The 21,816-nt window shown below is 38.8% G+C and overlaps 1 protein-coding gene across 12 annotated transcripts in view; it reads left to right on the forward strand.

Moving 5' to 3' along the window:
* The first annotated feature begins 8,619 nt into the window (after positions 1-8,619).
* The window catches only part of EYA4 (EYA transcriptional coactivator and phosphatase 4), a 211,549-nt gene continuing 198,352 nt past the window's right edge, over positions 8,620-21,816 (forward strand). For 5 of the 12 annotated variants that reach the window (XM_043542939.1, XM_043542938.1, XM_043542941.1 and 2 more), the window contains exon 1: positions 8,624-9,226. In XM_043542939.1, the coding sequence (XP_043398874.1) occupies positions 9,104-9,226 (123 nt within the window). In that variant the 5' untranslated portion in view covers positions 8,624-9,103. Of the gene's footprint in view, positions 9,227-21,816 lie in introns of all 12 variants that reach the window. The other 7 variants (XM_043542942.1, XM_043542943.1, XM_043542944.1 and 4 more) reach the window with 4 other exon arrangements.

The raw sequence follows: 21,816 nt of genomic DNA on the forward strand, positions 1-21,816 counted from the left end.
AAAACCTATCATGGCAGGAGGATGTAAAAGAGACCCAGTTTGGGAATAAGAACCATTCAAGAAATATATGTTTGATGATGACGTTTTAAAGTCACACCAGTGAACTGGTGGAAGTCACTTAAGCACTTGGATTCAGAGACTGTTGAAGTGATAATCTCACTTTTTACAGCAGTAGCTTCTTCTGCCTGTGTACAAAGAATATTTTCTTCCTGTGGACTAATTCATTCCAAATTGAGAAATCATTTGGGACCTGAAAAAGCAGGAAAGCTTGTTTTTCTTTTTCCAGATTATGAACAAACAGGAAAATGAAGGTGAAGACGACTGAGTTAGCTGCAGAAGCCAATATTTTTAAGTTTCTCATGTTGACCTGGCTGACATAGTCCATTTAATTTTGGGTTTTTTTTTAAATATTTCATATAACTATTTTAGTTAAAAACAACTTTAACAAAAACAAATCTGATTTTAAAAAACTTGAATGTTTAAATTCAAAAATTCATATGCTTGTTTTGTTAAAATTTTATATGTTTGCTATTGAAGAAAAAAATCCAGAATACATACTGTTGTTTTAATTAACTAAAACAATTTAAATGTCTGTCTGGTGATGTTCTCCTCCTAATACAGCATGGCAAGAAAATCCTCCAAATATTAATGATTAACCTGTTGATTTGGAGACAGTTCACCTCACAATGACTTCATAAATATCTGCTTCTATTACCTTTGATCAATGAAATAACCAAACAATCATTCATTTTCTGATATAGTTGTAAAACTAATCTGAAAAGTTTTCAAAATAAATCACTTTAAAAATGTATAGTGTGTACCTTCTAAAAATGAAACCCACACCTATTAAGATTATAACAACCAACAAGAATGCACTTTTATGTAGAAATCCATGATTAAATCGAGTCTTCCTGACTAGTGATTTAAATCATGATTTAAATCAAATCCACCCTGGTTGTCCATTTAGAAAATACAATCCATGAGGGAAAATAGAGACCCAATCCTGATCAGGCCTTTGAATGCTCCCACAGTACAAATATATTATTAATAAAAAAATAAGAGTAATAATAAAAATAATACAAAGGGTCTGGCATTTCTAAAGAGTACAGAAGCTGTGAAATGCCATTGTATTCTGTTGATTACCCTTTTGGAATATGATTATTACTTTAAACAACAATAGGACAGTTGTAGGTTGGGGCTTTGTCTGTTGTGATGGATGTTTTTAGTTTTCAAAACTTAAAGCATTATTTAATATTAAATTTGCCCTCAGAATTATGTAACTATATATACATACACACACACACACACACACAGAGTAACTCCTCACTTAACATCCTCCCGCTTAACATTATTTCAAAGTTACGTCGCTGCTCAATTAGGGAACATGCTCATTTAAAGTTGTGCAATGCTCCCTTATAATGTCCTTTGGCTGCCTGCTCTGGCCACTGCTTGTAAGATTTTGTGGAAGAGCAGTGACTTTACAAGGGAGCATTGCACAAGTTCCTCTTCTCCGCCTCCTCCCCCTCCCTCCCAGTGCTTCTCCCACAGCTGTTTGGTGGTGCTTTGGACTTTCGGGGCGGGGGAGGGAAGGAGTGGGGATGTGGCATGCTCTGGAGAGGAGGTGGAGTGGGGGTGGAAAGAGGTGGGCCTGGAGCATTCCCCAGCAAAGTCAGCGTCTGTTCTTCTCCGGGTAAGCTGCCACTGTTGCTGCAAAGGTGCTTCCTAGTGTCCTTGCCTCCAGCGGGCTGTGCCTGTGTGGGGTAAGCCAGGGGCACTTCCGAACCACAGTACAGTACTGTACAGTATATGCCTTTTGTCTTCCTAAAAAAAATTTCCTTGGAACCTAACCCCCCCCCCCCATTTACATTAAATCTTATGGGAAAATTGGATTCGTTTAACATTGTTTCACTTAAAGTTGCATTTTTCAGGAACATAACTACAGCGTTAAGTGAGGAGTTACCTTCTGTATATATGTATACTGTGTTTCAAGCCATATATATACACACACACACACGCACACACCTGATTTCCAAATGGCTTGAAAGTAATTTAAACAGTTAACTTCCAACTGACACCTATGATTCTCAGGTTGGAATCCTCAAAGGCTGACATCTGAAATGTATAGTGAAAACTATATCAGAGCAAGCACCTTTTAAACAACTAGAGGACTTTACAATAACCTCTCAAAGGGACTGATAGCTGGCCTTTATTGTCTGCACTGCTTTCTGCATATCATCAAACTGTAAATGCTGAAAGTAAATTATTAGCTTGAGTTCCCTTTTTTGGAGCTACAACATACAAGTTCAGAAATGATGCATCATTTTGAAAAAGGCTTGAATAGTACACATAAGAGGGGGAAAAGGAACTTTCACTATGAAATAAAACAGGTTTTCTGAAAACAATCATTTTGACATCATTTTTTGGACTGTCTTTATTTTTCATTTTATAGGTTTCAAATGTAGTGATTACGTTACTGAGTTTCCTGCTTCTATTGCACATCACCTGCTAAAAATGACTGAAATTGATTGAGCTTCATTTAAATCTTTGTTTATACTAGGAGAATAGAGTTCCATCAAAATTTCTGGAAGGAAAGAACACAGTTACACTGAATAACAAGAGTAAGGTATACTGTCCTTTGTAACGGAAATGATGACATATTTTAAGCATTAAAAAATGTACCTGAAATTTTTACTTTTATAAAAATGTGAATAAGCTCCCGGTGGCTAGACCAACTCTTCTTTCCTGAATATAAGTTACTATATTGTAATGGAAGTCATAGAGATTACATGATATTACGTTGTAGTAAAAAGATTCTTGGCATGAATTTACATTTGTGATTATGGCATAATGAGCTCAATCACACTAAGAATGAAATCAATGATTGTTTTGCCATTGACTTCACTGGAAGCAGCATCTCTGATGATGGACTAATAAACATGAATGTTGGTTATGTAGTTCATCCCAGAAAAGTGCCCATAAAATTATTATACCTCACCATAATGTATTTTGTTTATGCCACATACATGACAGAAAAAACTATTTTGATAATGTTAAAAATATTTATTTGTACTATGTGACATATCCCTTAGAAGTTTGGAATGCTATAAGTACTTCTGGTGGAGATACCAGGAGTGGACAGAGAGCAACAATTGATAAATTGGAGATAAGATTGCAAATGACTATAAATAAGTTAAGGCAAAAAGCTTTAAAAGAACATTGAAAATTTTCAGAAAGAATCATTAAAATTTCAAGGAACTGTTAAACTGCTTAAAAATTGAACATAGGAAAGTATGAAAAGTTGCACTGGATGGATGACATTAACAGTTTAATGAAACAGATTAAGATGTTCACAGTTTCATAAATCTGCAAAAGTACTTATTATTTTAATCTGTGTATCGTATCTACATTTATGAAACCTAAAAACATGGCATCTACTACCATACACCACAATAAAGGCTGTCCAACCTACTCCCAACAGATCCTAGAGGGCTCTGGCCCTGACAGCCCTTCCCAGTCCAACAACCCTACCTTCCTAGTTTCAGGATTTCACTGGAACTGTATTAAGGAAAGACTGGCCCTGGCCACAGCTGCCCCCTGGTTCCCTGAAGGTAGTCCACAGAAAAGATATTATGACCTAGGATGGATTACCTTTTCTACTCCTTCCTCCCAAGACCTTTGTACTGTGGAACAACCTCAGTGGGGTCTGAATGATGCAAAACTCCCATTGACTTCAGCTGGACATTTGTCTATGTAAGAAATACCAAACGGAACCCGCTACTGGTAAGCATAAAATCCAATTAAGGACATCCTTGATACAGTATTTGGCACACTACGTTGGACATGTTTTTATGATGAAGTGCTAAATCTAGTCACTCAAAATAAACTTGCCACTTATTAGAAGTGCTTTAATATTTGCAACCATAAAGCTTTGTGTTCAAGGATGTAATATCTTTCATATTTGTTTGAATTTTTTTAAAAAGAGACGTCTGAATAACATCTTACATTAAGAAATACTTGAAAAGTGAAGCTAAAAAACAATGTGTTATGTAATGCATTTAAAGGCACACTTAGCACTTCAAGTTTAGAGTGACTAGCCAGTCATAACCTGCTGTTGAACCCACAGCTGAACTCTATATGTAGAATTACTGAAGAGGGTGGGTCGCTTTCTTTTTATACTTGAAATCTGATAACCATGGTAAAAGAACCCCCATTCATTCTTTCTTTGTATGACTGTAAAGCAGCTATGAACTACCAATAATAACCTTAAGTATACAGATCAGCAAACTCAGCCTAATGAACTTGCTTTTGGATTTGAGATTTGAACCTGAAACTGTAAGAAACTAGATTCTGATATTATCATAGAGAAAATTAGAAACAGATACATTAAAATATGTGTTTGTTCAGTGCATAGCACAATGGAACCATCATCTCTGTTGGGTCTCTAGGCCCAATAATAATAGTAGTAATAATTAATAAGAATTGCCAAAATTAGTATTTTGTGTCAATTGTCAGATTTTTCCTCAGAAAACATAAATATAATCCCTTTGCCTAAAAGAGCTTCTTTTACAATGATGCAGTGTAATTAAATTAATTTCACGTCAGAATTGTTTACAATAATTTAAAAGTGCATATTATTTTTAATAACATATGTAAACAGGCATATTATCTGGAGCCATGCCATTTAAGGCTGTAATCTCGTTAGATTTCGCAAGCTAAGTAGGGTTGGGCCTATAGTACTTGCATGGAAGACCTCCAAGAAAATTCCAAGTTATTGTATGAACTGGTATTTGTGGATTGGTAGGCAACATTCTTCCACTGACTCTGTAATGAAATGGTGCCACAGCTTGGTGTGAACAATCATAATGCTGTCTTTTAGATAAGAGGTAAAACTAAGATTATGACCACTTGTGGTCCTTAAAGAGCCTATGGCACTTTTTGCAAGTGTAGGAGTGCCTGTCCTGGCCAAATACCAACCTAGGTAATTACATCCTGCCTACTTACATTCCCCTGTTGCTTTAATTGGATACGGTATTATTTTTCTATTCTTCTGTAAAAATGGATTCCATAGCCCCTCCTTGAGCTGCCCTTGGCCTATTTCTTTCATGATCTCATGCATTAGCCTATGTTGGGCCAGCACAGGAACTCACTCGGTGTTGCATAGGCAGCCCTACATGGCCACGTAGCTCCTTTATGGGATTTAAGTGACATGGAGGATATTGTGCTTGTTCTTTGCACTAGGTACCTGATCCAAAGCCTGTGGAAATCACGAGGAGTCTTTATTGATTTCAGTGGGATTTGAATAAGCCCCTAGATCTGAACTGTGTCCTCTATCAATTAAAATTGTTGTTCAAAGTCACCTGTGGCACACATACATAGTTATAATAATTCACTTAATTATCCTGTCAATGATCTCTTAATAAAGAATATTTGTTTCATTATGAAAACAATTCCCTTGGGGCTACATTTAGCACTCCTGAATGTGTCAAAACTCCCATTGTCTTTGGGCTGCAAACGGGAGCATAAATCTACCTTGCACTAGCCTGCCGTGCACTAAGTGTCCTTGCGGACCCTGCTGATGTGCACTAGCAGTTTCTCAGTGCACCTGAATTGGAATCAAAGTGCATGAAGGAACTGTTAGTGAGAGTCATCTGGCCCAGGTCTCCCACTAAGGGTATGTCTACACTGCAATAAAACACCCGTGGCTGGCCCAGGTCAGCTGACTCAGGCTCGTGGGTCTTGGGCTGCGGGGTTATAAAACTGAAATGTAGATGTTTGTGTTCAGGCTGGAGCCTGGGCTCTGGGACCCTCTCCCCTCGCCGGGTCTCTGAGCCCAGGCTCCAGCCCAAGCCCAAACATCTACACTGCAATTTTATAGCCCCACAGACTGAGCCCCACAAGTTTGAGTCATCTGATCCAGGCCAGCCACGGGTGTTTTATTGCAGTGTAGACATACCCTTAGTGGGAGATTTGGCAGAGTAACAAATGAGCCAGGAATACATAATGGGGGGAGATTTTTTTTCCTCTTCAATTTGAAACCTGTGAAAAACATAACTAATGCATACTGCATTGAACAAAGAACATGCATATTCTTTTAAATCACTTACAGCATACATTTTTTTTATAGAGGGTGAACACATGGTTAAAAGCTTGCTTTAAAAGTGATGTGTCTATTAAAACAAGCCATGTTACTATGTGATTGTTCACTGTAACAGGGATTTGCTTCACTGAAGTAAATTGGAAGGAAACCAGTCTTCAGAAAACCTTCATTACAGGGATCAGCTACTCTGTAGTAAAACGTACTGCTGTTCACATATCTAATAGAAACAAATGAGATACCAACACTACTTCTTATAAAAGTAGTCTGTTAATAGGATGAGTACTGCGATCACTAATTTCATTCTGCAGCAGAGTTGTCAATTTCAATTATTTTCTGCAAATCTGATTTTTTTACCTTTGCCCCAGTTATCCTCCAAACTTTTGTGTTCAAAATGCACTTGATTTTTCTGGCTTGTTTCTAAATTGCTGTGTCAATTTAATGTGTTTTTTGGGGGTGGGGGAATAGATTAAAATGTTTTTCTTGCTGAATTCTTGAAGGTCAAAGAGTTTTCCCAGGCTGCTTCTCTCTCTGAGTGGCAAGTCTCTGAAGACACCAAATATTGAGTTTTTATAAACTTGTTTTCATGAGGAAAGAATTCCCTAAGGGAGTTACTACTAAACCTGTGCATTGCATAGCTCATATACAAACAATTGCACTAACATGGACATCTTCCTACCAAATTATTTCAGCGGTACGATGACTTAGGTCCAAATTTTCAAAAATAGGTGTCCAAATTAGGCTCCTAAATCCACCAGGCATCAAAATAAGAGACCTGACTTTCAAAAGCACTGAACACCCCACAGCTTCTATTGAAGTCAATGAGTTACATAAGGACTGAAGCACTACAAATCTGTACAAGTTTTGTTCCCATCTACCTCCTACCTGCATTATATCCAGTGGCATCATTAATAAGCAAAATGGTTTGCTCCTTCAGCATGGCATCAATTTTCATTACAAATATTTTCCCTTTGCAGTAAATTGGTTTTACCATTCCCCCTTTGACATATAAATAATTGTAAAGTTTTTAAAGTAATTATCAAGGACTAGATGGTCTCAGAATTGCCAACACACATTCTTCAAAAATCCTAAATCGGGCCCTCAAAGTCATGAGATTGGTTTAAAAATAATTAGTTTAAAATATGTTTAGGGTTCTTTATTTACCTTCTGTTTTATAAGCCTTTTTAGGTTCATGTTTTCAATATGTTTTTCACAAGGTAGGGGCTAGAACCTTACTTTTTAAACAATGAAAACTGAGATTTGTCATGTATGAGCACTACTGGACTGGAGCTCTGAGGAAAAACAAAAATATCATCAGACTCACTATAAAACTGCAAGACTAGGTGAGGAAGAGGCAGGAGGGTGCAATGAGTCTTCCACTCTCCTCCTCCTACCCCTTGTGTGCAGGGAGCGGAACTAAACACAGTCCTTCAACTCCCAGCACATAAGGATTGGGACTTTGCCCCAGAATGCACTGGGCAAGGGCTCCCTTCCACACTGGCCAGGCAGAAAGAAGGGAGACAACTGCCAACGCTAAAAGGGTATAGTGGCAGGTGCTGTTGCGCGTTTCCTCAGTGCTCCCCATGTGCATCTGCACATCTCTGCTTTAGCTTCCCCAAAAGTAGAGAGACTGAGTTAGAGCCCTTCTTTTTTAGAAGAACTAGAGATTACAAAGATTACAAAGCAAGGGCCAGCTTGTGGTACTTGTACTCATGTTGGGTATATTATCTTACCTGAGGCTGGATTGTGATCTGTCCTGTGCATCATCAGTGAAAAGGAGTAGAGGAAGTTTAAGGCGTTCCCTTATTGCCTTGCACTCTACCACTACTTCCAGTGTACAGCGGACCGCAGGCTCTACACAGGTAGTTATGGTGCAGGGGAGAGGAGAGAGTGTGTTGACGCTGCTTCTCCAACACATCCAACAACGTGCCCCCTCCCCCTCTCCGTGCTTTGGGGAGCTTATGCTGCATCCTAAAATAGTCTATGCCCTGGGCAGAGTATAACTCCGAATCAGGGGCAGTGCAACAGCTTGCTGACTATGGGCCAGACCGCAAGTCACCTAGCCCCCTGTGTAAGTAGTGCCAGTTGATGTCAGGGAGCAAGGCACTACTCAACCCTAGTAAAGGTGGCACGAGGGGGAGGGGGAGAGAGAGAGAGAGTTTGTAAATATGAGCAAATGCAGCCCCCAGGTGCGTAAGTGCTCAGTAGCTAAACCCTGCAATCCTGGCTCAGGCCGAGCTGCCATTGGAGTCAACGGGAGTGAGGGCTGCAGGCCTGAGCCCCGCGGAAGACGAAAGGTCCCGGGGGGGGTGGGGTTCTAGTTACGCCTTGACACCTGGGAGACGGGGGCTCTCCTCTCGCCGGCCTGTGCGTGTGCAAGCAGCAGCTCTTCCCACGCTGCTCGGCGGGCACAGGGTCAGCGGTGACGGCCGGAGCCGCGGAGGGGTCCGGGTGCGACCCAGTGCCGGGGGGCGCGGCTGGGGCAGCAGCACGTGTGCGCGCCGCGCCGGGGCGAGAGAGGGTGGGAGGCGCAGGAGCCAGCCCCGCTCCGCACGCTGCCCGGTGAGCTCACTGGATACCCACGCGAGGAAACAACCAATGGCAACATGCAGCTCCCGGGGCTGCAGTAAATACGGTCACAGGCTGAGCCCCCCCCCGCCCAGCACCGTGCTGCTGCCGCTGCTGCACCCTTGGCCCGGCTGCCTGCAACAGCCCCCTGCACAAGTGCAAAGCAGCGCCCGGGGCGGGGTTGTATCGCGCGCTGCCCTCCCGCTTTGGGAAACCCGCACCCCATTGGGGTTCCTCTGTGTGAAGTAGTTTTCGGGGGGGGGGGGCAGCTGTGTGTGTGTGTGTGTGTGTGTGAGGGGAGCAACTAGTTGCACGCCCTAAAGTGAGGAGAGTGGTTGCTTTCTCCCTTACCAGCCCCCCTCCTCCTCCCCCTCAATCCCGTTTGCTCTGGGTTGCGGTGTGTGGCGAAGGGGGGGGGGGGGGAAGAGCCGTGGAGGGGGGATGTCCTGTTGTTTTGCCGGAGGAGCAGCGCAAAAGGGGAAGCTCGACTTGAAGAAGGGGCGAGAATCAACAACCCAGGAGCAGCCGGCGCAGAGAGGCAGCGGCGTGTCCCCGCACCAGAAGGTGAGTGTCGCTGCTCCGCTCCCCTTCGCTTCCCACGTCGCCCCCTGTGTGTGTGTGTGTGTGTGTGTGTGTGCGCGCGCGCGCCCGCCCGGCTGCCTGCGCCTCGGGGTTATTGCGGAGCCTTGGTCTCTTCTTTTTGAACCGCCTGCCGTGAGACGCGGCAGAGATCCCCGCGAGCAGCGGCTGATGGCTCTGAGCCCTGCTGGGCACCGAGACCGGGGCTTGTCCAAACCCAAGCGAGGACCCCCCTCCCGCCCCCTGCAGGGGGAGAGATCCTCGCAGACTTCTGGTCGCTCCTTTGGCCAGGCTTTTCTGCCCCTCTCCAGGTGAGCCAAGGGCTTGCGTTTCGCCCCCCGCCCTTTGATCTGCTCTCCCTGGAGCCCCGAGCCGTGCGGGTTTTGTCCCGTTCCGATGCAGTTCACTAGCCCTGGGCTCTGAAAGGCAGATCGGTGATGCTGGCATGAGTATATAGGAGGAAATTCACCAGCCTTTTCTTGGCATCCTCTTAGTGCCGCTTTTTGCAGGCGATTGTATTTTCTCTTTCAAGGAACTCCTCCCCGCCTTGTGGAAGTTTTGTGCTTCGTAGTCAGGGAGACGTACGCGGCCGAGTTTGTGTGTCCTCGCTGCTAGGGCAGGGAGTGTAGAAGAGGTGGCCAGAGATTGAAATTCAACGGGTTTTCTGGAGGTTTGTTGTGGTAACTTGACTAGCGAATCCTGCCAGCAACCTGAACGTGCAGCGTGAGTTTTGTAGGACTACAAACCTTGGGGGAAGGGGAGTTTCCTTAATTTATGGCAGCTTTTGTAAGAACATGCTTAGCTTTCAGCACTGTAAAAACGCAGATGGTTCAATCTGGTCTGGAAAATATGCCCTTTTGTTCAGTTGTACATCCTCTGCCATGCAACTTCCAAACTCCCTCCTACCCCCCAGACTCTGGCAGCATTGAAATCGAATTTCCTTTCTTAATAAAGAACGTTTACAGTTTGCAGCCATTAGAAAATATCTGCTGATGAAACGAGACGGTCCCACAGTGGCAATAAAATAAGGAAAATATCTTAATGTCTGCAGCCTCTTTCGCAGTATTTGGAGGGAGTGGGGACCCAGGGCTCTCTTGTTTTTTTCCTCTCCCATTTTCTTTTTCTAGGGGAATATTGTGGTTTAAAGCCAGACACAACCGTATGTTCTCCCTTTCTCCCTCTCCCCCGTTCCCTCTAACTCTCCACTGTAGAGGAAAACACAGGAATAATAGCCCGTTCCACCTAGATGCATCAGCACCGCATGCAGGGGCTTGTGTTTTGGTTTGAAAACACTTCCACGTGGAGGAGAGTCTGTGTGTGTTTGTACTTAATCTGAGGTGGTAACAGGATTCTCTGTGTTTAAACCCAATGGGCTGTTGGCCATTAATTTGCCTCTCTGGCTGTCATTACGGACGCTTCCAAAATCTGATACCTAAGAAAAACTGCAGGTTAGATTTCACATTAAGGACTCGTAGTTAACAGTTTTGTTTCTCCTACCTCTGTCTTTTTTGGCGCGGTACATAGCATCCATTTAATCAATAGAGAGGAATATTAGTGGGGTATGGCAATTAAACCCAAAGTCGCTTTGACATTTTATTTTTAAGCAAAGGCGACTGTTTGCAGTACTTATGTTTGTGCTCATTTCGTGTCATGCAGTGCAGGGGTTTAGCAGTCTTAAGCATTTTTAACAAAAGTGAAAGGGATCCCAGGATAGAGTCGCTGCCAGTCAGTAATTGGCATCTAAAGTTTCATGTGCATTTATGAAACTGACTACTATTAGAAACCAAGTAGATACATTGTTGTTTTTCCGCAATCCTGTGAGCAAGATTCAAAGGAAAGATACATATTTTTTTTTACTAGTAATAAATATTTTGCATTGCATAGATCCGATGTAGGTAGGGATAGCTAAAAAACAGAGCATTTTAGGTCGTTCGAATTTAAACATTTTAAATAATAAAATTGTTTTGCATTAAAATAATAAGAAATCCATATAGATTTTAATTTAAGGTCTGATTTGCACATATTAAAATAGTAGAAGCAGTAATATAAGCAGACTAATTAAATATTATATTTAACATAAATCAATAGACAATTCAGAATTGCACTGAAATTTACTGAAGTATATTTTCACCGTATACAGTTATAAATAAAGCATTTTATCTGATTTCTGTTCTCGATTTGATGTGATCTTTCACTGTATTATATATATCTTTTTATGTATTAAGGATTTGGATATAGCATAATTTCAGTTTCCAAATACAAGTTAATAGCGTTTTGTTGCATGTTCAACATTTTTCTCTGATTTCTTAACACAACTCATCACTTCTTAGTGACCATGTAAATCAAAATCTTAACATCACTGTAGACTTTCCACTTTTTTCCCCCTGCAGTGCACCCGTACAGTGCTGCAGAATGTAGATCTTTACATACCTACAACTTACGTTGTAGTATAAATTATATCAAGTAAGTGGAAATACAAATGGACAACTTCTCCCCTTCTTCCAGTACATTTTAACATTTAATGTAATCTGGGCTACATCTAAAACAAACAAATTAAAAACAAATCTTTCCTGGTTTGTTTTCTGAATGCTGGTATTCATGTTACCAACTGTTTTTTAATTAATTGTAGTATCTTAAAAGGAAAATACAAGGTGAAAATGTCAAATAGTTACTTTGTACTTGTTACATATTTTAATATTTATTTTTATATCTTTTGGATTGTGTTAAATTATACTATTATATATACAGTCGAATCATATGCTTAGAGGATTCTTTTATGTAGTAGTGTCTTACAACAAATTACTACTCTTCTGCAATAGAAATTTATTCTGATATAAGTGACTGAGAGATCATGGACAAAATTATAGATCAGGTTCCCAGTATCACCGAGTTCCTTGTTACTCATACTAAATAAAATGTATTGTGCATGACCATTTGAAATACAGAAAGACAATGTCCTATTACATATTTTCAGCCTCTGATACAAGCTTTGAAAGTTGTTTGGCTCTTGTGTACCTTAGTTTTACTTTACAGTATTATAATAAAAAACTTTGTGTCAGAATTTGGTTGAGAATGGGCAAAGATAATTATGCACTTAAGACAAGAGTTGATTATATTGAAACAGCATTCATTCTGTTTTTCAGGTAATGTAAACTACTTTTTTCTGTTTAATATGAAATTCAGTCCAGGAATTTCCTCTCTCTTCTCCTCCTCCACCCCCCCCCCCCCCATATCTGTCAAGTGCTGTTGAAAGCAAATACTAATTATTTATGTGTTATCTTTTTCTGTTTTGAAAGTGAGGATTTTATGAACTCTGGGTAAAACGAGTCTCCCTTTTTATAAATGATAGTTTATTCAGCGTAGTTCTACATTGCAGCTGCTGATCATATTTCATAGAGCTGTTAAAGCACTTAAAATCTAAAATTAGGTACTGTCTGGTAGTAAATATTTCAAATCACTCCTTGAAGAAATAAATAGAAAAGTGTGCTTTCAAAATATGACATTTTGAAGTCTTTAATCATATAAAAGCAATCATGCTTTGCTTTTATTAAAAATAATATGCTTACTACTTAAACTATACACAAAATGTGTTTTTAATTTTCTTGATATCTTCCGAACTATCACCATATAGAGACTCTTAAACTAATTGTGTATGAGAGCATAATTACGTATTTTGTTACAGCAGACAAGAGGCATCCAAATGAATTTCTAACATACCTGTATCTCCACTTATTATTTCTTACTGGGCTTAGAAGTGAAATGTATATTCAGTTGCTTGTTTTCATGAAAGTTTATGTAGGGCATTTAATAACAGAAAGTATAAAACTTACTTTTTTTTTATCCAGACTGTGATCAGCTGTTTTATATAACTGCATTCAGTTATTATATTTTGCTTTTGTTTTATAGTAGTTACTTTGTTTTCAGTTTGGAACATGGAGCCAAGCTCACCTATCCATTCATAATAATATAGTTTGGATTTTCAAAAAGAATGTAACCCAGGCAGAAAAAGTGAATGATTTGCACATAGTTGTCAAGTGTTTTTAAAGCTTTATAAAAGCCTAGCAATAAACCAGGTTTAGTAGCAGCACCACATGTACTAAAATGCCTTATGATGATACCCTAGGTTTTACTGCATAGTTTAATGTTCCCTGTGATTTCTGGCCATCTCATAGTACACATTTATTGTGACGGCAGAAACAATTTATTTCAATTAATAAATGTTTTAAAAATTGTGCAACAGAAAAGCAGCTCTGATACCATGTGAATTAAAGAGAATGTTTAACATTTTGATTGTTGTTTCAAAAGTTTGTAAGTAAATGTGATAGGCAGTTTTCTTTTTTTAGTTTTAGATATATTGTATAAATGTGAGTCCAACTGTAACCTTTCCTGTCATTGAAAAGCGCTAATTGATCTTGCGGGCCCTGACATAATAATATAGTTTGATATTTGAAACCATTCAGCTTTGGTATGGCCCCTTAATCACCCCTGAGATTTCAGGACATGGTTCTGCTGAAGACATAAAACTATTACCTTTTTTGAAATCAAATAAAAATGGTTTTTAAAACTAAACTTTGTATGTGTTTTCTTCCTTTTGAAGTCAGTGAGAGTTTTGCCTGCCTAAACTCTGAACTTGACTGTTTAATTAGACTTTATAGTCTGCAGTTAAAAATACTGTTACTTGTTGTATTTACATGTGTTTTATAATGGTGACGTTTTAGATATTAATATATAGAAATAGGTTGTTGGGTTTTTTTGTGCAAGAGATTTTTTGCCAAGTCCAAGCTTCTGCCTGAATGTCAAATTAAATCAGAAGTGCTTAAAGAAACCTGGGTCCATCTTACTTATCATAGCAGTGTGAAAGCTTAAATGTGAAGAGCACATATCTGGTGAGTATAAAGTAAATTTTATTTGGAAAGCAAGTTTATTTAATATTTTCATTTTGAGTCCATATTATGAATTATTTTTGGCAATATTACAACCTACTTGGGACACCCATAGGAGGGGCCTCCATCTAAAATAGCCATTCGACTCAAAACCTGAGAACCGTACTGGGCACATGTTCTACCTTTTGCTTAAATATTAAATGTTTTATGTTTTTTCTTAATCCTGTATTAAAACAGACTGGACATTTCTGCACAATCTCGCCACTGAGCATTCATGCTGACAGGTTTATATATACTACTTGTCACATTTTTCAGCAAAATGGCCACTGTTAATGGCAGGCTCAAAATACCAAGTATAAGCACTTCATTTTCAAACTTGTCATAGCGTTGTATGGCAAGAAATGATTCCCATAAGAGCTTTCAGTGCTGTGTTGAGCAAGGTCAGTGCAGTTTTTCCGTTTAAATTCCTACTCCCTAGAAAAAGAGGGAAAATCATTGTGATTCCATACTGGGCAGCTGTTGCTAGAAGTACAGTAGAATGAGTAAGTTTATGGAAAAATGGTTAATTGGTGATTGTGTGTTGCTTGAACAACACTTCTCAAGCAGTTCATCTGTACAACAATGGAAGAGTGTTGTAGCTCTGTTTTGATTGCCTTATACTGTGGCCAGACTATACATTTTTGTAATTTTGTCTCCTCCGTTCATTATAAAGACGTGTCATAGACACTGTCTCCCACAAAATTCCAGCAGGTAGGAGTAATTTCATACCTGTGATAGCTCTCAACTTTTTTACCTGAAGGTGAATATATTTTTAATTAATTTGACAATGTAATATTCATAGTGTTACACTTTGATACTAACCTGAGATGACCCACTTACATTGACATTGTCAGCAATCTAAAGAATTACTGCTGCCTTTTTTTAAAAAAAAATTGGGTTGAAGAAGAGAGTAAGTATTCTGCTACTGACACATCTATAATTAAACCACAAAAATCTGAATCAACATATCAGTAAGGGTCTGACTGAGACTACAAAAGAATAGAAATACAGAGTTAAGCTTGAAACATTGAACAGAATTCTGCTGGTTATATGCATATAACTCTATTAAAATCAATGCTTTCGCATGGATGTAACTGGAAACTTGATTTGACTAGATCCTGAGCTGGTGTAAATCAGTATAGCTGTGTTGAAATCAGTGAAGCTATTCAGCTTTATACTAACTGAGGATCAGAGCCTCTAGCTTTGTCTTTAACCCAGTCTCTTATGCCTCAGATATTGTCGTACACTCAGGTTACATGCACGGTTTGGAGATTTCTGCAATATCTAGACAGAAGAAAGTGAGTTAAAGATAAAGTTACAGTCAAATCTTTCAATTTTCTCCTTTTTTGGGCTTTTCAGACTTATGAAGAAATATTTTGTGTTAATTTTTTATAACAGTATTTAAAAGAGCATAAAAGGGAGAACTGTGAGCCAATTACATCTCTGGAGCATTGGCTCCATTGAACATAGTATATCAACTGACTGTTTTAATTTGTTTTAGGTAATTTTCGTGCTCATGAAAGTGAGCAGTCATAGAACCAAGCATAGTGTAGGTGGGTTAAATGCAAATTTCCTTGCCAAGTTCAGTCAATGCATCTCAGACCCAATCTGCTATTCCAGTTCTGGTCCTCTCAAATGCAGAGAATAATAATTGTGCTTAAAACTATAGTGGTTTTGTGAACTGGATAACTTTTTTCTAGGTAATTCATTTTCATTTTTCACTTAAACAATATTTGGATCTACAGTAGGTCTCCATAGATGAAATGTTAAGGTGGTAATCCATTCTACTGCCTATATTAATATTTATTCTACAATGGTGTGATGTAGGGAACTGATAGTCTATCACGTTAATCTTGGTTAGTTAATATCTCTTTCACCTCTCAGCCAGATGATTATGTATTCAATTACCATACCAGGAATTGGCCTTATAGCTGACTCTGCCACTTTAGAGCAATAATATTGGGTGTGACTGCAATGAAAATGGTAATGCCTTTCAGATGAGTTTCCATCTGCAGACTCTCCTACTCATTTCTGGTAGCTATTTAGATGGGTATTAACAGTTAACTTGTTTTCATATCAAATATTTTATACTTATTGTATGTGCCATTTTCATTTCTCTGGGGGGGTAGCTGGTACAGTAATCAAATTTTGTCTTAGGCCACAAGTGAGATTGAATTTGGAATGCTCTACATAATCATTGATGGATACTTAAAACTACCTGCAGTTTTTGGCTTATTTAGAAATCCTATACTCAAGAATTCACGATTAGAGTAGAGCTCAGAGATGCTTCAGAATCAGGAGTAACCTGCATTGGGAGAGCTCTGTAGGGCACAGTTTGGAGGTAACACTTCTGGGAAGTTCTGACAGGTTTCTTTCTTTCTTTCTTTTTTTAGGTGACCTTTTAGAGGTGACAGTTCTAGGATTTATTCAATAACTGTGCAGAAATTTAGGTGCAATATGAGATGATGGTGATATAAATTTTCCATTTGGGTTCACTTCTGTTTTGAACCTGTTCTTATGACGGAAAGACAAAGCATACTTCTACTGGAAGAAAACTTTGTCACCAAAGCTGGCAGCAGCAGCTGCTGATTGGGTTCTTTTACGGCTGTCCCGTGAAATGAAGTTGAATCATTTCTCAAAAGTGGCTGTTACTTAAACCTTCACCATAGGAAAGGGTTTAATTTATGGCAGCTATTTTTTATTCTTCCCCACTGTCGCAAAGTACTACCTTGCACACTGTCATATTGCAGGTGTGTTGTGTTGTGTTTGCAGATAACGTGGTACGTCACATGATTTGTTCGTTTTTTATGAGAGCAATCAGAAACTTTCTAGTGGAAAATTGTAGTTGTCTGTCGGACGTGTCATTTTATACTATGCCTATAGAAGGCGCACAAACGGCATGATGCGTTTTAATATCCAATGCCCAAGCTGTTGCCTGACAAATCTAATATGATGATCTGTGTGTGACTTTGTATGCAAGGGTCTTGGAGGACTGACCATTTTTTTAAAACTTATGTTTGATTGATTTTTTTCAATACGCTGCTACGCAATATATTGTAAGCGTATCTAGTTTTCATAATTACAGTTGCATAGTTAGTGCCCTTCTTTATGGTTTGAAATTCACCAGTGGTGTGGTACATTATCCTAAGGACTTCCATACCACTTAAGTTCTGCACAGGGACTGCTTGGAGGATCTCCTAGGATCAGAGTGTCCACTGGGGGGATCCAGTATACTGTCTTTATGCCAAAGAAGGGGACTCTGAGCCATGGGTCAGCATGGAAATCCTTCATTGGAGATGGAGAGGCCAGAACAAGCCTAATGGCCTCAGCATCCCCCACAAGTGGAGCAGAGGAGTTGTAACCACTGTTTCTGTTCACATAACTAGGGTAAAGGTGCTGGCCTTTAGGTGTTGAGTGGATTTTACCTTCATAGAAACTCTGTTGTTCACGTACATAGAGCCTAAATATGGTATTTCAGTTTTAAGGCTGGAGTGGATTTCATCCATTGAACCTAAACCAATCTTTATGGTTTTTGTGGGTTTGTTTTTTGTTCTCACAAAGTTGATCTTTGAGTACAGATTTATGCAAAAGCCATGTTACACTAATGAAAACCAGGCCCAAAATGTGTGTGTGAGAGAGAGAGAGAAACCTTTCGAAAATCTCGATGTAAATTTAAGTAAAGGCTATTATATGCTTTCTGCATCAAAAGCCCATGATGGAAAAAAATGTTCAACATCCAACACTTACTGATATTTTTATTGAAAATTCTTAGAAATTTCCATTAGTTGGCACCCTAACTGTTCTGTTGTTTTTATTCAGATTAATTCAATGCCTATCTTGTGGCTACTGTAATAGAAATGATAAATAATGATTTCCGTTGTTTTTCCTCAATTTCTCTAAGAAACAACCTCTGTTCTCCAAGAGTGGTTTTAACAAGAATTACTTATCCTGAGACTGTTTCTGTACACAGGTTTTTACATTTCTGATTGTTTAATACTTCCCAGAGAAGGGAGCACCTTTATTCCCAGATCTGCTATTTCAGGGATACTGCCAACTTGTACTCTAATACATTTTTTTTAAAGTTTAAAATAGTTACCCATAACTATTATGGGTTACATAACTCTGAGTACGCCTACCAATTTTTGTGGCTTTACAATCACATTTTCCTATATTTCAAAAATATTTTCTTCTCTGCTGCTCTGTTAAAGACCCACACAAACAGTGGAACTGACTGTATGCAAAGTGTTGTCAAATGCTCAATGTAAAGCAGCTAAAAAGGAAACAGTTTTTTTTCCTTGAAACACTTTCATTTCTAGTAATCTTGGGTGTTACTTCAATAGTTTAAAAACGTTCATGTTCCTCCAAGTCAGAAGATATTACTGTTGAATAGCCATTAATATTGTAGTATACTGCTTGAAACAAATTGAATGAGTTCATCGTATAGTAAGTAGACTTGAACATGAATATAAATGGTGATTTTTTTTAAGTTATAAAAAGTTTGCTTTTGTTAGAGTTCACATCTATGTTTGGGTTCCACAGCGGTTCCAATATGACATGCTAAGGGTTATTATCCTAGAAATAATTACATTATCACTGATATTATACAATCTGAGTTATACATCTAAAGTACTATTTTTTTGTTTTTAAAAATTGAATTTAAAAACTGGAAAAAAATCAGAGATGTGTGATTCTTTTTTTAAAAAAGTTGATTGTGTTTGTTTAAGTATACAGGGTATTCAATGGTTATAATGGTTATTTTCTAAGGGGCCTGTTTAAGAAGAACAAAAATGATTACCTTATAGTTATTTTTCAGTTATTTTCGACAAAAAATTAAGCAAAATGCTTCAGAAAGTCACCAAAATATGTAATTTTGGAAAACAAAACTATTGACCCACAAGACCAAAAATAACATAACATTAATGTTTCAAATGGAGTTCTTAAAGTCTTCTCTTTTTGCTTCTCTGCATTACTCATTCTTGAAATTCAGCACATGGTTTTTCTGCATCTAGATATAAAATAAATGTAGTAGAACATATTTATTTGTAAATTAGCTTTTCTTTATTTTTCAGGGGGAGACCAATGGGATTATAGATTAGATTTGGTTGCAAGGAGTCTGGAAGAACTCCTAGGAAGTAGTCTAGAACTGAGGAGACCCAAGTTCAATTCCTTACTCCACCCCAGACTTCCTGTGTGACCTTGGGCAAGTCACTTAGCCTTTCTGTTCCTCACCATTTGCAAGATGGGGATAATAACACTTCTCTGTCACAGAGGTTTTGAAAGGATAATCACATTAAAAGGTTGTGAAGCCCTCTGAGATCTACTGATTTAAAAGTGCAATGTAAGAGCAAGGTATAGGCACTGTACAAACAAAGAACAAAAAATGATCCCTGCCCCAGAGAGCTTACAAATGAAAGCACTAAGGCATTGTTTCACCAAATGTAAACATCATGCATAGTTTCAATGCTTTGGTAAGATTTCTTAAGAGATTTTTCTATCTTCCCAGCATCCTTTTTACCTGTCCTCTGGTACCATAATCATGGACAGCAAGCAAAAAAATATTCTATTGGCATGCATCCTTCCAACTTTCCACCTCCCCTGTGCTTGTATTACATATGCAACTGATGTATGGACCTCACTTCTTCGCGCTCATTGATGACATTACCGATACAGAGTTCATCTGTTTGAGTTCTTATTGCTGCTGCTCTACCAAGCGGCAGCAGATTTCAAAGCCTTGCAGGTCAGTTAAGGTCAGAATCAGTGATGCAGAGTATAGATATATTTTTTAGCTTAATTTGTTTAGTTACTATATATATATATATATATATATATATATATACACACACACACATGCAGTCCTTGAACAGAGTTAGTCACAGACAGAACACAAACAACCACCTCTTTCAGAAAACTCAGCCCAAACACCAATGCTCAGATCCTACTATGCACCAGAGCAATGGACTCTAATTAGAGGGATGAAGGTAGAGAGCAAACTTATTATTTTCAAAAACTTCCCTCCTTCCAAACAAACTGAAGTACAAAATTAACACAAGCATACAATAAGGTTGAGTACTGCTCGCACATTAAAAAAGAACTTGTAAGACTATGTGTAACAATACCATGTAGTTATGCACGTTAACACTATGCTAATAATTAAATTGATGCAGAAAAACTTGGTGACATGAACTAGATATTTACTTTTATTACCATATTTCATTTTCTAGTATCAATTCACATGTCTGAAAAAGAAAGATGGAAAAATTAAGAGGCAAGAAAAGATTCATGGGACTATTTTTGTAGGAAGAATGCAGGGAGTATAGAATACTTAAATTACGGGTGTAGCAGGCTTCTCTGTCTACTTTAACATTCTTGGCAGTCTTACTGTAGGAAGTTCCTTTATTTCAAGGTGTAGGGATAACATAATTACTGGTCTGTTGGCTAGCTGCTAGGCTCCTCCCATGAGAACAACTACCAGGCAGTAGTAGTAGGGCAGTTCCAGACTTCCATTTACCACAGAGCCTTGAGGACACCATTTTTCTGTAAAATGCACTAAAACAATTGTAAATCTTTCCTAATAACTTTTAACTTTTATTTTTACAATTGGAAATGCCTAATTCTCCCTCTCAGGAGGGTCATTCCTCTGGTATGTTAGCTAAACTTGCTACCCCATTTCAGCATATGCATATGTTCATATACACATACATACCAGATATTATGTTGTATAGGAACAGGATGGCCAAGCAGAGCCTGAGGAAGTGTTCCTCCTGCACTACCTCCCTTCAGGCACTTATCAAGGAGGATATATGCTTATATGCTCATGTTCCCAATGTAAGTTATCTGTTACTGCCTTTTTGAAGGCATTTATTGATGCAGGAAGAGACTGGGTTTCTCTGTCATTGTGTAGGTTCCACAATGTCTCCTACACTCCCTCCACATATATAGTTAACAAGGTGGTGTGCTTCACTCTGAGGTAGTGGGAGCCAGGGATGCACTCATTGGCAGGAGAGATTTTTTGGTGAATTCCTAGAGTGGTTGCACAAGCTCAAAATAAAGAGGGAAAAACTCCTTTTGATAAGCAATCCCACTTGGACTGCCGGTATCCTAGATGCAGGCAGCTTTTCAAGGTTCTGCAGCACACAAAAATGAAACAAAAGATGTTTTCTCCGCTAAGGGTCACTGGACAGATTCAGGGGTTAGCGGGGCTTGCTCAGATGAAATAAGCCCTTGCATGACACCTTTTCCACTCAGTTGCATATCAAAGTCTAGATGGAGGAAAGAATCTCAACATTTTGCATGTCATTAGTAGACAGAGAAGTGAGTGTTGGAATTTGTACAAAGAGCTCCACAAACTCTTCCAAAAGAAGATTCCCATCTCCACAAAATTCAAAATGTCTAAAATAAGAAAGATATGAAGGATACAATATCTCATCCTCTAGGAATGGGAGCAACAGAACAAGAGAAAGAAAGAAAGGAGAGTATTCTATATTAATCACAGTTCCCAGCACTTGGAAGTGAGTCTACTAAATTTTTTCCATCAGCTTGAATTCAAGTGGTGAAGCCTTTTTACCCCAACTAACTATAGGGCTCGCCTACAAACCTGTTTTCTGCCCCCTGCAGGAATCCTTATCCTTCAAAATAACGTTGAGAATACCATAT

Source organism: Chelonia mydas, chromosome 3 (assembly GCF_015237465.2).
Source record: "Chelonia mydas isolate rCheMyd1 chromosome 3, rCheMyd1.pri.v2, whole genome shotgun sequence".
NCBI lineage: Eukaryota > Metazoa > Chordata > Testudines > Cheloniidae > Chelonia > Chelonia mydas.